This window comes from Chiroxiphia lanceolata, chromosome 6, assembly GCF_009829145.1.
Source record: "Chiroxiphia lanceolata isolate bChiLan1 chromosome 6, bChiLan1.pri, whole genome shotgun sequence".
Lineage (NCBI taxonomy): Eukaryota > Metazoa > Chordata > Aves > Passeriformes > Pipridae > Chiroxiphia > Chiroxiphia lanceolata.
In genome coordinates this window covers 9320449-9333669 of record NC_045642.1, presented here as the reverse complement: position 1 = coordinate 9333669, position 13221 = coordinate 9320449, and the positions used below count along the sequence as shown (strand labels likewise).

Sequence of the window (13221 nt, the reverse complement as noted above, 5' to 3'; positions counted from 1 at the left end):
ATGGCACATGGCTTGTATCAGGAATAGTGTGTCCATCAGGACCAGGGAAGTGATTGTCCTTCTGTACTTGGCACTGGTGAGGCCACACCTCGAGTCCCATGTCCAGTTCTGAGCCCCTCAGTTCAGGAAGGACATTGAGGTGCTGGAGCAGGTCCAGAGAAGGGCAATGGAGCTGGTGAAGGGTCTGGAGCACAAGTCCTATGAGGAGCAGCTGGGGAAAGTGGAGTTGTTTAGCCTGGAGAAAAACAGGCTCAGGGGTGACCTTATCACTCTCCACAACTCTCTGAAAGGAGAGTGTAGCCTAGTGGGGGTCGACCTCTTCTCCCAGGCAAACACTGACAGGATGAGAGGACATAGTCTTAAGCTGCACCAGGGGAGGTTCAGACTGGACATCAGGGGGAATTTTTTTCACAGAAAGGGTTATCAAGCTGCCCAGGGAAGTGGTGGAGTCACCATCCCTGAGGGCGTTTAAGGAAAGGCTGGATGTGGCACCTAGTGCCATGGTCTAGTTGACAAGGCAGTGTTCACTCAAAGGTTGGACTCAATGATGTCAGAGGTCTTCTCCAACTTAATCAACTCTGTGATTCTGTACGTTCTTTTTTTTCTGGGCTTAGGGCTCAGTACGGTGCAAGTATAATAAAATGTTATTTTCTTATATGCAATGAAAAACCATGAAAAGTTCAAATAACTTAAAAAGTCACAGGTCTGGACTTTTGCCTTCAGGAGGAGCTATTTCTTCAGTATTAGGGGAGCTGCATCTCAATGATTTCGGTTCTGCAGTTTCTTTGCTGAGCTTCCATGCACTGTCTCTGCAGCCATGTCCTCTGACTGGTGACTCTGGCACAAGGGGTGGGAGACAGCATGTGGGGAAAAAAATGCACTGCTACAGAGCAGGATGACAGTAGGCATGTAATATTTGCACTGCTTAGTGGTAAACCCATCTGTTATAAATATGTAGTGTGGGTTTTTCTTATATGATGTCTGCTTGCATGAATGCTAAAACAGGCTCACATCCTCCAGATCCAGGCAGATAGAAAAGAAGAAGAAAAAGAGAAAGGAAGAATATTTTCTTGAGAATCAAACTTATCTTTGACGGGTACTTTAGAAATAAACCCAGTTATACTGACATAATTTACACCATGCTCCCAGCATCAAGCTCTGCTGTACTGGCAAGTTGCTTTTAACATACAGTCCACAGATCCTTGGCATCCACAAAAAAGTAAGCAAGCACAGTGTTTTTAGAAAGCTTAAATTCATCACACAGGTGTCAACAAATCAGAGAAGGCTGAAAACCTTTCTGTCTGTGATAATTCTGATTGTTTCGAGTGCAAACAGGACATAATCCTTGCAGATTATCCTGACGTGAGCCAACTTTCTGTGGAAGAGTCAGTCATGATTTAATGCAGGAAAGGACAAGGTGACTTTGGTATCAGTGAAGAGGTGAGGGACCTTTATTGCAGCCAAAGCATCGAGGAGTGCTGCTGTTGTTAGGAGGATGATGATCCCACTGTCATAGTGCAGAGCACTGGATTCTGCCCTGAGAGCTGCAGCAAAGCAAAAGAGCCAACACAAGAGGGACCTGTCTGTCGAGTCCGAACATGAAAACGCAGCTCTGAAAAAGCAAAAAGCCAGTGGTTCAGATGAAATGAGCACATGGAGAAGGCACACTGTGAGAGGACAAGGGCAGTAATGGATGTTATCTAGATGGTGAAGTTGGAGGTCATAAACTCATTTGTGTTTTTTGTTCCTGATGAAGACTTCTCTGTGTTCATCTCCTTGTACCAATTTCATTCCCATGGTAACAATCATATCATCTACCTGAACTGGGAGTCAGTGCCCTCTTTCATGCAGTCTTGTCACGGCTTAGTACTGCTTTGCCAACAGTGCTTTGTCCTTGCTTTTTGGAGACTGCTATACTGGAGCAGATTATTCAGTTCAGATACTCGTGACTATTTCTTTTCCATTTCTGAACAGGCAGTCCTCATTTTTACCCTTTTTCATCCAGGAGTTAACCAAATGCCTCTTCTGCCTTCCTCAAAAATATCTGCTTGTGTGCTATCAGTTATGAAAATTAATGAGATCATATATATTTATGAGATTATCAAAAAGTTGGAGGAGAAAGCATGCTGTCTTTTTCTTACCTGAATGTGAATTGATCAGCAGCACAGAGCATATTCGCACACATGACTCTCTCAACTGTGTCATTGCTGCTGTAAGCCCAAGATACTGTTGTCACTCTAGTCCGCAAAATTCATATGCTACCCCAACCCACAACTCATTTCCCAGCTTATTTCATGCTGCAGGACCAGTAACCTAATCTGTGTTGTGCTCCAGGAAGAGTGTGAGCAAGACTGAAGTGTTATAAGTTGTTCTTTATCTTTGTCATAGCCGTGGTGAAACACACGTGGTGGAGACTCACAGATGAGTGCGGCGATTGGATCATATTTTGAGTTAGAGAAGAATACTAAAAATATCCATGGGGATTTAGAAAAACAAAATCAATGTGAAAGTTCATCCTCAAAACTATAAAACAGAGCCAGAGTGAGCTTCAGACTCAAAAGAACCGCCCCCACCTCCAGGTCCCAAGGAACTCCTTCAGTGGCCTGCAACAGACTCCTTGTGTAGGGCTGGCACAGTGGCTCTAAGGATTCTAACCCCTCTCCTCCCCTCTTCCGTGGGGCTCCATGCAGAGGAGATGGAATCTCCTCACACTCCAGGGAAAGGACCAGGTGATGGGGAAGAAGGGCCTTGTCAATGAGCAATTCTTTTATGGAGTGCTGGGAGACCTTGTGCAAGGCGGCTATGTCTCCATCTCCTGCAGGTGAGAAGTCTTGGCCACTGTCAGGCACAGGGTGCTTTAAATTTATTATGAAGCTTGGATTTCCCAGGCAGCAAGGTTCAGAGAAGATCCTGCTTGAACTTTTGAGGATGGCTCATTGAAATCCCTACGTAAAACAGTAACATAGGCTTTCTCTGTTGTTGTAATAGTGTGGCATGTGGCACATCCCAAGAATACCTTTTCTAAAGAACAGACTCAATCCATGTTTGCATCAAAAGCTTTTATTTCTTAAATAAAGCAAATTGCACATCTTCTCGCAGTAAAAGATCTCAAAGCCTTCCAAAGGTGGCTAATACCATTTTGTATTTAGCTGTTTTTATTTTTACAGATGAGGAATAAAAGGCCAAATAGTCAAGCCTGCCTTTAGCCCATGGTCACACAGGAAACCAGTGTCAACTCACTTTCAGCCTGAGATGTCTTTAATTGTGCTTTCCTATGGCTTCTGTAACACAGAAGTAATGCTCTAATCATTAAGGCTGCTTAGAATGTTACAGTTTTTTTTTTCTAAAAGCAGAGTATCACTATTACAGCTCAGGAGTCTATACACTCTTAGTTGAATTCTGGAAGCCCTTTTCAAAATCATTCTCTGCTGTTTGGCTGTTCTGTTGTGGCTATTTTTAGGCAGAACAACAGCTCTTTCAGTGTAAAGAACAAAATGGGCTTTCTGTAGAAACAGCTGTGGACTGCTATTCGAGCACCACTTTTTGTGGGTTTTGGGGGAGACTTTTTTTGTTGCGTTTATTTTTCCTCTATGGGTTTTTTTTTTTTGCTTGTTTGTTATTAAACAGAAATACAGATGTCATTAAAATTAAAAAACCACAACAACTCAAAACTACAGCTAGTGCCTGTTTTCACACTAAAAGTCAGTTTGGTTTTTGAAACAAAAGTGTATTTGTATTTACCTGGAGTTTATCTGTTACTCACTAACACAGGACTGAGCAATGACATGCCCTCTCTTGCACCATTGTGCTCATCAGGGCCACCTTTTTGAACAGGTATTTTCCTGGAGTTGGAGGACAGGATGAGAAAGATTCTGCTACGACCAGTGGAAGTGATTTGAAGCATTGGGAAATGCCTCCCAACTAGATGCTGAAAGAGGACTAATGAGAAGGGAAACAAAGAGTGACATGTAGAACATTTAAAAAAATAGTGTTTGATACAGAACAGGATAATCTAGGAACATTCCTTCTGACACACAAGCAGTTATGCTCTAAAAAAATATTGAAAAGTACCAACTTGAAGCTGATAAGAGTTAATATTTAGCTGCAGCTAATGTATGGTCAGGTTCAAAAGTGGACTGTACAGCTATATGGATAAGAATAATGTGGAAATGTAATGGAAATACTCTAGAAGTTCGATGATTAAGAATAAACTTGATGCGATATACGAGAGTTAAATGTTAAATATAAACCATGTTTGTGAGGGTCTGTACTCTTATACTTTGTGATGTAATAAACCTCTGCAGTTAAAACTTACAGATAATTTCTCTGGAAGCATGTGATTTTTATATTGCTTACCAGAAGGCTTTCTAAACCGACCTTCAGAGTGGTGGAGATTGTCAGATAGTGTGTATTGGACAGGAAGGACTTCTGATTTGATTTCCACAGCACTGAAGCAGAATACATAACTTTGAGAGGAAGAGAACATGTCAGAGATGGATTGTTATTCCTTTTAATTAACCTTAGACTTTAGGACTAGCATGTGTGTGTATGGGTTGTCCACATGTAGCATTTAGTCATCATGTAATTTATAATAATGGGGACTTTACATATTCGTCATTGGACATTAGTTTAAGATCACTGGGGTACATAAGCCTAAAGTTATGTGAAATAGGTGAAAGTTGTAATGGATGGGCATAATGTAATTTTAATACATGTTAATGGTCATGTTGACATGGGACTGGCAGCTTTTAAGTCTATTTGAAAAGTTGCTAAAGATTCTAAATTTTCTGCTGCGTGCGAAGCTTGTAAATGATCTGGGATCCATCACCCCAAGCGAAGAGTTGCTTTTCTTTGGGGTTGTAATGTATAGTGGAATGGCTCCCCTGGCGTCTTGGGAAATGCAGTGCTGGGATTTCATAGGTGTTTACAGCATCCAAAACATCATAAACACATCGTATGCGAGAGGTGCCTCCGCTGGGAGAGTTGTAGACAACGTAGAGTGTGTTGCATGCCATGAAAGCTGCTTCAGCATCCTTGCTGCTGCAGGGTGTATCCCAGGTGTGCTCCACTGCCATAGTTATGTGGTTGATTTTAGTAATGACAATGTTTCCTCCAGTCTCTGGCTCTGCATGGATTGCCCAGAGCCCTTGCTCATCAATGGCAAGATCTATTTTTGTGTGTGGTGAAAGCTGATAGGCAGGAATCCTTCCAGCCCCTGGCAGTAGCATTTGGTCAGCTACTTTTCTGCTCTGTATATTGAATTTAATAATCTCATTTAAGGAACCATATCTATGATAGAAGAGGAAACCCTGATATATGACGTGGCCAGTTCCTTCCCAGGGAAATGGCAATGTGACTCTGCGAGCACTCAGTGTCTGATTGTTTTCCATGAATGTCATTATATTTGCAAATTCAAAAATAACATTATTTACAGAACCATTTAATAAATAAATCTTCGTATGCTTTTTGCCAGGATCTTTCATCCAAGAGCCATGCTTATCTCCAGTCTTCTTAACTATCTTTAGGGACTTAATACCTGCAAGCATGTGGTCACAACCTGCAAGGAAACAACCAAAGGAAAAGAAAATTAGGATATCTGTGAATTTTCTAGTTTCCTTTCTTTGAAACCCTTAGTTTCCTTTCAATTCTACTCTAAAACAAGGGTTTATGTATCAGTAGATGTCAGCAGTGTGGTTATGATAAATTGTGCTGAAGATAGTTTTATATGAGATATTCCTGCTAAGAAAACTGTGTGTCTTCAGCTACCCATAGTGTGTTGGGCTTTGTTCTGTTAGACCAGTGTTATCCAAAAGGGATTCCATTTGTGTACCTGAGAGGAGACTAAGAGCACAGTTACTGATTCTGTGATTATTCTTGTCAGTTCTTCTACAGGGTTATAATTTTTTACTTCAGAGAACTGACTTCTGATTTAGGTTAACACAGTAAAATAATCAAATTTATATCCTATTGAAGGCGTACAAATCAAAATCCATTTTCCTGATATGCCACATGTATAGCATTTTTCTTTCAGGATTTCTCTTATCCTCACTTAGCCTCTTTTTATGCATTTATATTATAAAGACAAATAAAAATAGATCAGCACAACAGAAATCCAAAACACTGGGCTATCTTCCCATTCCCCTTCCCAACACCTGCAGCACAAAGGAATTAGAACAAATGCATACATCACAAAACCAGGAATGTGCATATATTCTTTAAAGAACTGGTATGGTGTCTGTGTTATCAATTCTTGTGCCGGGGGCATGGCTGGTGGGATTGCATAGTTCTTTACCTCCCTATAGGGTTAAAATTGACATCACAGAGATCCAGTCATAATTTTGGCTTCATTGCATTTTGTATGCACTCTGCATAGAAGTTTAAAACCAAAAAGCATCAAGCTTGTGAAGACTCAGGCATTTAGACGCTAAGATCTTTATCAAGCACCATCCTTTTCAGCACAAACTCTATTGCAAAGCATATTAACAGGCTTGTTTACCAAAGGCACCCATAAATTACAAGGCACAGTATTTGAAGTTTAAAGAATTGCTCTCAGTGAAGTGCAGCCATTTCAGTAAACAGAACAAACAAAGCTCTAAGGCAGGAAGTTCTGGCAGCAGATGAAATAGAGAAAGCAAAACCAGCCTCCCTATTTGGCCTGATATGAACCTATTGAAGTCAGTGGCAAGATTCCAGTTGCCTGTAGAAAGCAATCTTTATGTCATTTGTGTGTACTGATACCCTCTAATCAAAGAATTTGGATGTTACTGCTACAGCATGGAGCTTTTGGGGGGCGGGGGGGTGCTGTTTTTGGAAGTTCTCACTCTGGAAGCACCATCTCTGAACAAGACATAATAGCTTTCTCAAAAGTAACGTTTCTAGATTAGACAGATTGTAGAAACTTAAAGGTGCTGAATCAAAATACCTAACCAGCATTAGCAGCATCTTCCTCTGCAGGAGAAATAACCAGGTTACTGTCACAAATCTATGGAGTGTCTCTTGAGAGAAAATTTTTAACTCCCTCTTGGTTTTTGGAGGGAGATGGAGAAATCAAGACATTCACAGTAAGCAAGAAGTTTGCAGGGAACGTGGAAAAATTTTGGTAATGATACCTTCAAAGCCCACTATTTCTTATCACACCCCAAAATGTGCAGAAGATAATTTTGCTTTTCCCACCCAAAGCAGGGTGAGGCATTGGCTATTGCATGTAAAAACTGTGATTCTACATCGTTGTTTTCAAGGCTGTGTGAACTTGAACCAAAACCAGTAACATAGCTGGACTTAAAAAGCACTTTTCTGCCTGAGTTTTGGAGTGACTCAGCAAAAATAATCATAGATTCTGGATAAGATATGATGGCATAGAAGCAGAGATGCTATTTGCTACTGTTGAGGGCCTTGCTGCTTTTTCCAAGTTCTGTAAAATCTATACAGGGATTAGTTTTGCCATTGACTTCAATGGGAAAAGCTTCTGACTAGTATTGACAGTAAAATAAAAGTTGAAAGTAAAGTTACTAAGAACTGCCACAATAATTTCCAGCAAGGGAAAATGGAAAGTAATTTTCTCCCCCTTAAACCTTCAGAAAGATATAATTTTCGAAGTGTCCTAAACACAGTCAGTTTAAAAATTCCCCAATTTTTTTGCTTTTCTGAAAAAAATACTTAATGTTGAAAAGTGCTGTATATGGAAAACAAATATTGATAGTCAAAGCACTCAATTGTGGTGTATGATTAGAGCTTAGAAACAGAATAGATGATTGCTTTTGTAACCAGCTACCTTAATACTGTTTTGCTAGAAAAGTTCAAGAAAGAAATTGTAAATTTATTCGTAAAATTCAGTCAGTCTAATTCTATTGAACTTAGTGGAATTATGTAATTGATGATGCTAAAGGTCTTTCACCTGTCTTTTTAAAAAAATAACAGTTAATATGTCTTATTGTTTATTTTTCATATCTCACTTCCATGAAAAGAAAACAGACTACTTTTAAATATGTCTACAATACATAATTTATATTTATAACTCAACTTTTTAAGGTAAAAATACTTATAATTATAAATTTAATTTTTTTTAAAGTATAGATTGTATGTGTGTGTGTGTATGTATATATATATATGTATATATATATATATGTGTATATATGCTTCATGCTAGGTACCCTAACATTTGATTTTCAAATCAGAACTGAGCTTTGCTTATGGCTAAGCCAGAGTGCTCTCCTGATAAAGTACCTAGGAGGGGAGAGAGAGAGAAAGAGTAACAGAGGAGGACAGTAAACCAGATGCAAATTGTGAATGAAGTGTTTATTAACTCACTTTTGAGTTGAGGTTTTGACCCTTGCCCACTCCAGAAAACAAAGGCCACCATTAATTCCTTATTATAGCTGCAGTACTCAGAAATGCATATTCTTCAGAGGATTTTACGTTACTTTATACTAAAAAGCAGCTTCCAAAGAATTAATTTGATATCCAAAGAATTAATTTGATATGCAGTTAGGATATCTGCAAAATAAATGTTTGACCTGTCCTTTCTTCCCTCCCTCTCCCATACCTTTTTTGCATATACATAGTTTTTATAAGTGTAATATTTTCACAGCCAAACCCCCTTGCAATTATCTGTGGTATCCACATAGGTAATGGAAATCTGTTATCCCTCTATCAGCATTCACACATTGGTTGAAGTACTGGCTCATTCTGAAAAGCAAACTGTTCTTACTTGCATTAAGCATGAGTTTAAGTTTCTTTTTTCCTTCTGCCTCTTCAAGCAGCTGCTGTTTCACCAGGTCTTCGTGCACTTCTATGCATGGGTTAGAATCTGTGACAGATCCAAAATAGTCAATGTCCCTTTGTGCTCGTTCAATTCTTGTGAGCAAATTCTGTACTTCCCTTTTAACCTCAGCCTTATAAGAGTTCAGTCCCGCCAGGCGCGACAGTGCCATCTTTGAAAAGTCTCGGAATTCGTCCACGTAATCCAGTATGTCTTGGTTGCATTTTTCCAGCCTCTTCTTAAGTTTGGAACACAGGAAGAAAATACATGGATATTCTGTATACATTACAACATCATTCATGATTACTTTAAAAAAACCCCATGCTGTTCTCTCCTGTCCAGTCCTGCCCCCCCCATCTGTTTCAAACCAGCGGCTGTTCCTGGCTATCTGTGTGAAGAGGACACATGAGACTGGCACAAGGTCTGGACAAAACCCCACATTTTTTGCCTTGATGTGTTTACTGACAGCCAGATACTTTGTTTTGCTGCTTAAAGAAGGGAAAGTTCTCCAGTGGAAACAGCCAGAGGTACTTAATGGTACAAAACCTCCCATGACTCGCTTTTCAGAAACTTTGGAATTCCTCCTGTAGGACCACTGGTGAAGCAGTCTCAAAGTTTTCTTTGAGAAAATACACCTTTGTTTCTGACTAGTTTACTTAAATTTCTAGAAGTAGAAAATGTGTTACGTGAGTGCTTCTGTCCCAATAAAATGAAAAACAATTTAGTTTTCAGACCTATCAACAGGAACGTTTCACATAAATACGCCTCTTCTGACCAAGGCAGAATCTAGTGGAGCTATTTTGCATCCATTTAAAAGGGAAAATGAAAATACCGGTGTGCTGTATTTGAGGAAGTTTTAGTTGGTTTTTTTTCGTTTTGTTTTTTGTTTGTTTGGGGTTCTTCTCTGTGTCAAATAATTGGTTATATTTAAAAAACAAAACCAAACCTGAACATATTTCTTTTCACCTAAATTCAAAGTAGTAATGTTTTCGGTGGTGAGGAATGTGATTTCTCTGTTGCAATGCAGCTGCTTCTATGAAGATCATAGGTGTCCTGAAAATAGTGGCCCAGCTGCCACTTTGGTAAAATAAGGAATTTGAGCCAATCTTTGAGCCCAAACACACAACCATAGCAGATCTAACTGCTAGATTTTGTGTTCTGGTTTGGTGCTTCACACACAGATTTCGGGTATTTTGGTTTTAAGGTGGTGTTTGAGTAGGGTATGTCCGAGTTTCCCGAATGATTAGTGCAGTTTGCACATGTTCCACGTAAACTTGGTGGTGGTGGTTTGTTTGCTTTGTGCCTCCCTCCCTCCCCCATTTATACATGACCATAAATCCCCAGGAAGCTCTTTAATGGCTTTCTACAAGGACTTAATTTTAAATGTTTTCAAGTGCTGCCTTCAGTGTCTGCCTCACCCTTTGTCCTGTTCTTTGTTTGGTGCCCCTTGCACCAAATGCCACAGGTGGAGTTGCATAATTTGTAGTCGGTGCCAAAAAGAACAGGAATTACCATGTGAAGTTATTTCTATAGTGGCTAAGAAAATTTAAATCTCACTCTGCACAATGGGAACAGAATGTCAGCATAATCCTTCAGTTCTTTCTGTGTTGTGATGTTTAGACCAGTGAGAGTTTTATACAAAAAGGGACATGAGACGAGGCAAGTTAGAGCTTCTCTAAAAGTCTGCCAGTGCAGGCCAGGAGCCAAGGACATGTTAATCATTTAAGATAAATAATACATGATTATAGCACACCAATTCTGAAGAGGTATTTTGCAGTATTGGCAGTATTTTTACTGCAGAAAAAGAAGCAAGAACTGGTACATATATATAATTAATTGAAAGGAAGTACTTATTTCAGTCTCCTAGCTGTAAGGGGATTATTTAAAGTGAAGATACACTTCTAGTTTACATAAATGTGTCTTAAACCCACCTGGAACAGTAGTTTATCTGTACATAGAAAAAATACCTGATAAACTTCTAACTCCTTGTTAACACTTGACAGCACTTCTACTGCTGACAATATGTTTATACTATTCCCTAGGATGGACTGTGGCAGTACTATATAAACATTTGCATTTTTAGCTAAACTCGTTGGTGTTGTAAAACAAAACATACACATGATTACAGAATGAAAATACAACATTATGGAATTATATCCTGCTATAAATGATGTGGCAAGTAGGAATCATTATAGTTCAAGGTTTAGCTACAGTTTTACTTATTTATTTGAAAAAGCTGGAAATGTATCATCCTGGCATTGTACATCACACGGTCTGTTCTGTGTCCACACACACAGGAGAGCATTCACACGTGTTCAAAGCTCTTTGCAGGCAGGCAGAGTTGCAGAAGGATGCAGGTAGCAGCACGTACCTCCAGGGAGAGGAAACGCCGGTCCATGTAGTTCATCAGCGCCGCATCCTGCACCAGGTACTGCGCTGCTCCCAGGGTGCTCGTGAGGAAGGGAACTAACAAAAGTTGGACTTGCAGGACTCCCATTGTGCCATAAAATTTTGAAGCAGAATAGCAGTGAATTAATTGCATGTGTGTGTGTGTGTGGAGGGCAGTCCCAAATGCTGCGAGTCTAAGATCAAATGAAATTTAACATTCTGATGCCCTGATGTGAAAAAATAACACTAAAAAGTTAAAAGCACTGTGGCTGCAAGTACTGAAAAGACTTAAAATGGCCGTTGCATTTTATCATTAAGAAAATAATGTTGTGGAAGAGGGACTGAATATGTTTATTTCTAGAAGCCAGATGACTGCTTCTCGGTCTGTGATCCTGTGATCAATCCCAGATGTTCAGTACTGAGTCACAGAAAGCCTGTGGGCCAAATTTTATTAAATACAAATAAAAGTAATTTATTTTTCCTCTTTTCTCCTCCCATCTGCTTTCCCGTGTGACCAGCACTGTGCAGTGTGTGCTCGGTGTAAGTCAGCGTAGATTCATAGTCAGCAGAGCACGGGTCATCCTTTCATAGGGAGATCTGATGCTTAATGTCTGTAGCAATTTCAACAGCCACAGCTGTCACTGTAAAACAATCTAAAGCAATTGTTTTCACTTCCAGCCTACTTACAGCAGGACTGAAAACCGTAGATAAAATTATTTAAAAAAACCCCTCATTTTTCTCTTCACTTGCCAGTACTTTTCCAGCTACAATCAATATCCTTAACAGAGTTCTGTATCAATTTAGTTAAGTCCATGATAGAGCTCTCCTTTTCAAATAATAATTCTTCTTAGGATGGCTTAAAAATGAATTATAATTGACTTACATGAGTCTATTGCATTTCAGACAATACTTATTTATTTGACTTCATAATTTTTATGACTGGATTCCTTGTCTGGAAATATCCATGGCTATGCTAATGCTGTATTTGCTAGGAAACCATGTGTTAGGAGGTTAGAAAGCTCCCTTTGTATCTGAAGCCAAACTGGACATTTCCATTTCTCAGAATTCTCCACCTCTTCAATTTCCCTGCCCCCTATTTTTCTTTTTCTACATTTTTTTTCCCCTCTCCTCACATTTACAGAGTTTTCTTTTTCTTTCTGACTACCTTGTGTGCAAACCTTTGTTTCATGACAGAATTCAGGTAAGTGTGTCACAGCAGGCAGATTTTCACCTCTGTGTGTTTGATCATTGCATGGTGGTTGTGTGTGTTTTGCAGGCAAGTTTCACGGAAGTATTTGGTACAAGATAAGTATTTGGTATTTTAGTTTTCTTTTATCCTCAGAGGTGTTCACAATTTGCCAGTTCCTGTTTACAGGCAAAGTCAGTGGTGCACAGAGAGGCTAATACTTGGTCCTCTGCTCCAGTGTCATTTCCCTTTACTTCAGAGCTCCTGCCTGGGAGGGCAGAAAGCTTGGACCCTGGTGCTGAAAACAGACACCCTAGGAAGTGTGTAGCCTTCCTTGATTATGTACTGTGGAACATCTTGACCTCATGTGCTGCTTTTCCACAAGACAATCAGCTACAACACTGGGGAAGAATGACAGAAAAACGATCCCTTTTCTAACCTCGTAGGTGAACCTGAAATCCTTCAGTGTTCTCTGAGGTCAGTGTGTTTATCCCAACAATCTAAGGCAGTGATGAGGAGATGAAGACTGTAGAATTTAAGAGGTTAATGTCTTCATTTAGTGGAGGAAAGAATCATACCTGTGTAAAACAAAATCTGACACAGTTTGCCTGCGGTTAGGAACATGCTTGGTTTAAGCTGTGACTGCAAGCCCTATCTGAAGGTAATACGAAGTAGCAACTTTATGGCTTTTAATATTCTTTTTAATTGCACTCTGTAGTCTAGATTGCCATCTAAAATAAGACAGTAGTCTCTTTGGAGAATTTATTAGAGTAGGTCAGAGTATTAGTCATAGCAGAGCTCCATACTGAAAGGTTTTCCTTAGAAAGGGTATTAGAGGTTTGTGTGAATTTTTTATAATTAAAGGCTTGACTAGATGAACAGTACCATT

General features: G+C 39.6%; 1 protein-coding gene and 1 long non-coding RNA gene across 3 annotated transcripts in view; one reads left to right on the top strand and one right to left on the bottom strand.

The window, feature by feature from the left end:
* LOC116788153 overlaps positions 1-13221 on the top strand; it is a 228514-nt gene that overhangs the window by 2923 nt on the left and 212370 nt on the right. The gene's annotated exons all lie outside the window — the stretch shown is intronic.
* OLFML1 (olfactomedin like 1) lies at positions 3310-11643 on the bottom strand. 2 transcript variants are annotated; one of them, XM_032690654.1, is made up of 3 exons: positions 11130-11643; positions 8708-8996; positions 3310-5557 (listed from the first exon to the last, which is right to left on the bottom strand). In XM_032690654.1, the coding sequence occupies exons 1-3, from the start codon at positions 11298-11300 to the stop codon at positions 4779-4781; spliced, it is 1239 nt and encodes a 412-aa protein (XP_032546545.1). In that variant the 5' UTR covers positions 11301-11643; the 3' UTR covers positions 3310-4778. The 2 variants fall into 2 exon arrangements, with proteins under 2 accessions (XP_032546545.1, XP_032546546.1); XM_032690655.1 differs by having other exon boundaries at positions 8708-8806.

Excerpts from the sequence above, each read along its gene's own strand:
- OLFML1 (XM_032690654.1), bottom strand. The coding sequence starts at position 11,300 with ATGCAATTAATTCACTGCTATTCTGCTTCAAAATTTTATGGCACAATG. Across the intron at positions 8,997-11,129 it reads GGCGTTTCCTCTCCCTGGAG|AAGAGGCTGGAAAAATGCAA; the intron begins GTACGTGCTGCT and ends TCCAAACTTAAG. Across the intron at positions 5,558-8,707 it reads TAAACTCATGCTTAATGCAA|GTTGTGACCACATGCTTGCA; the intron begins GTAAGAACAGTT and ends GTTTCCTTGCAG.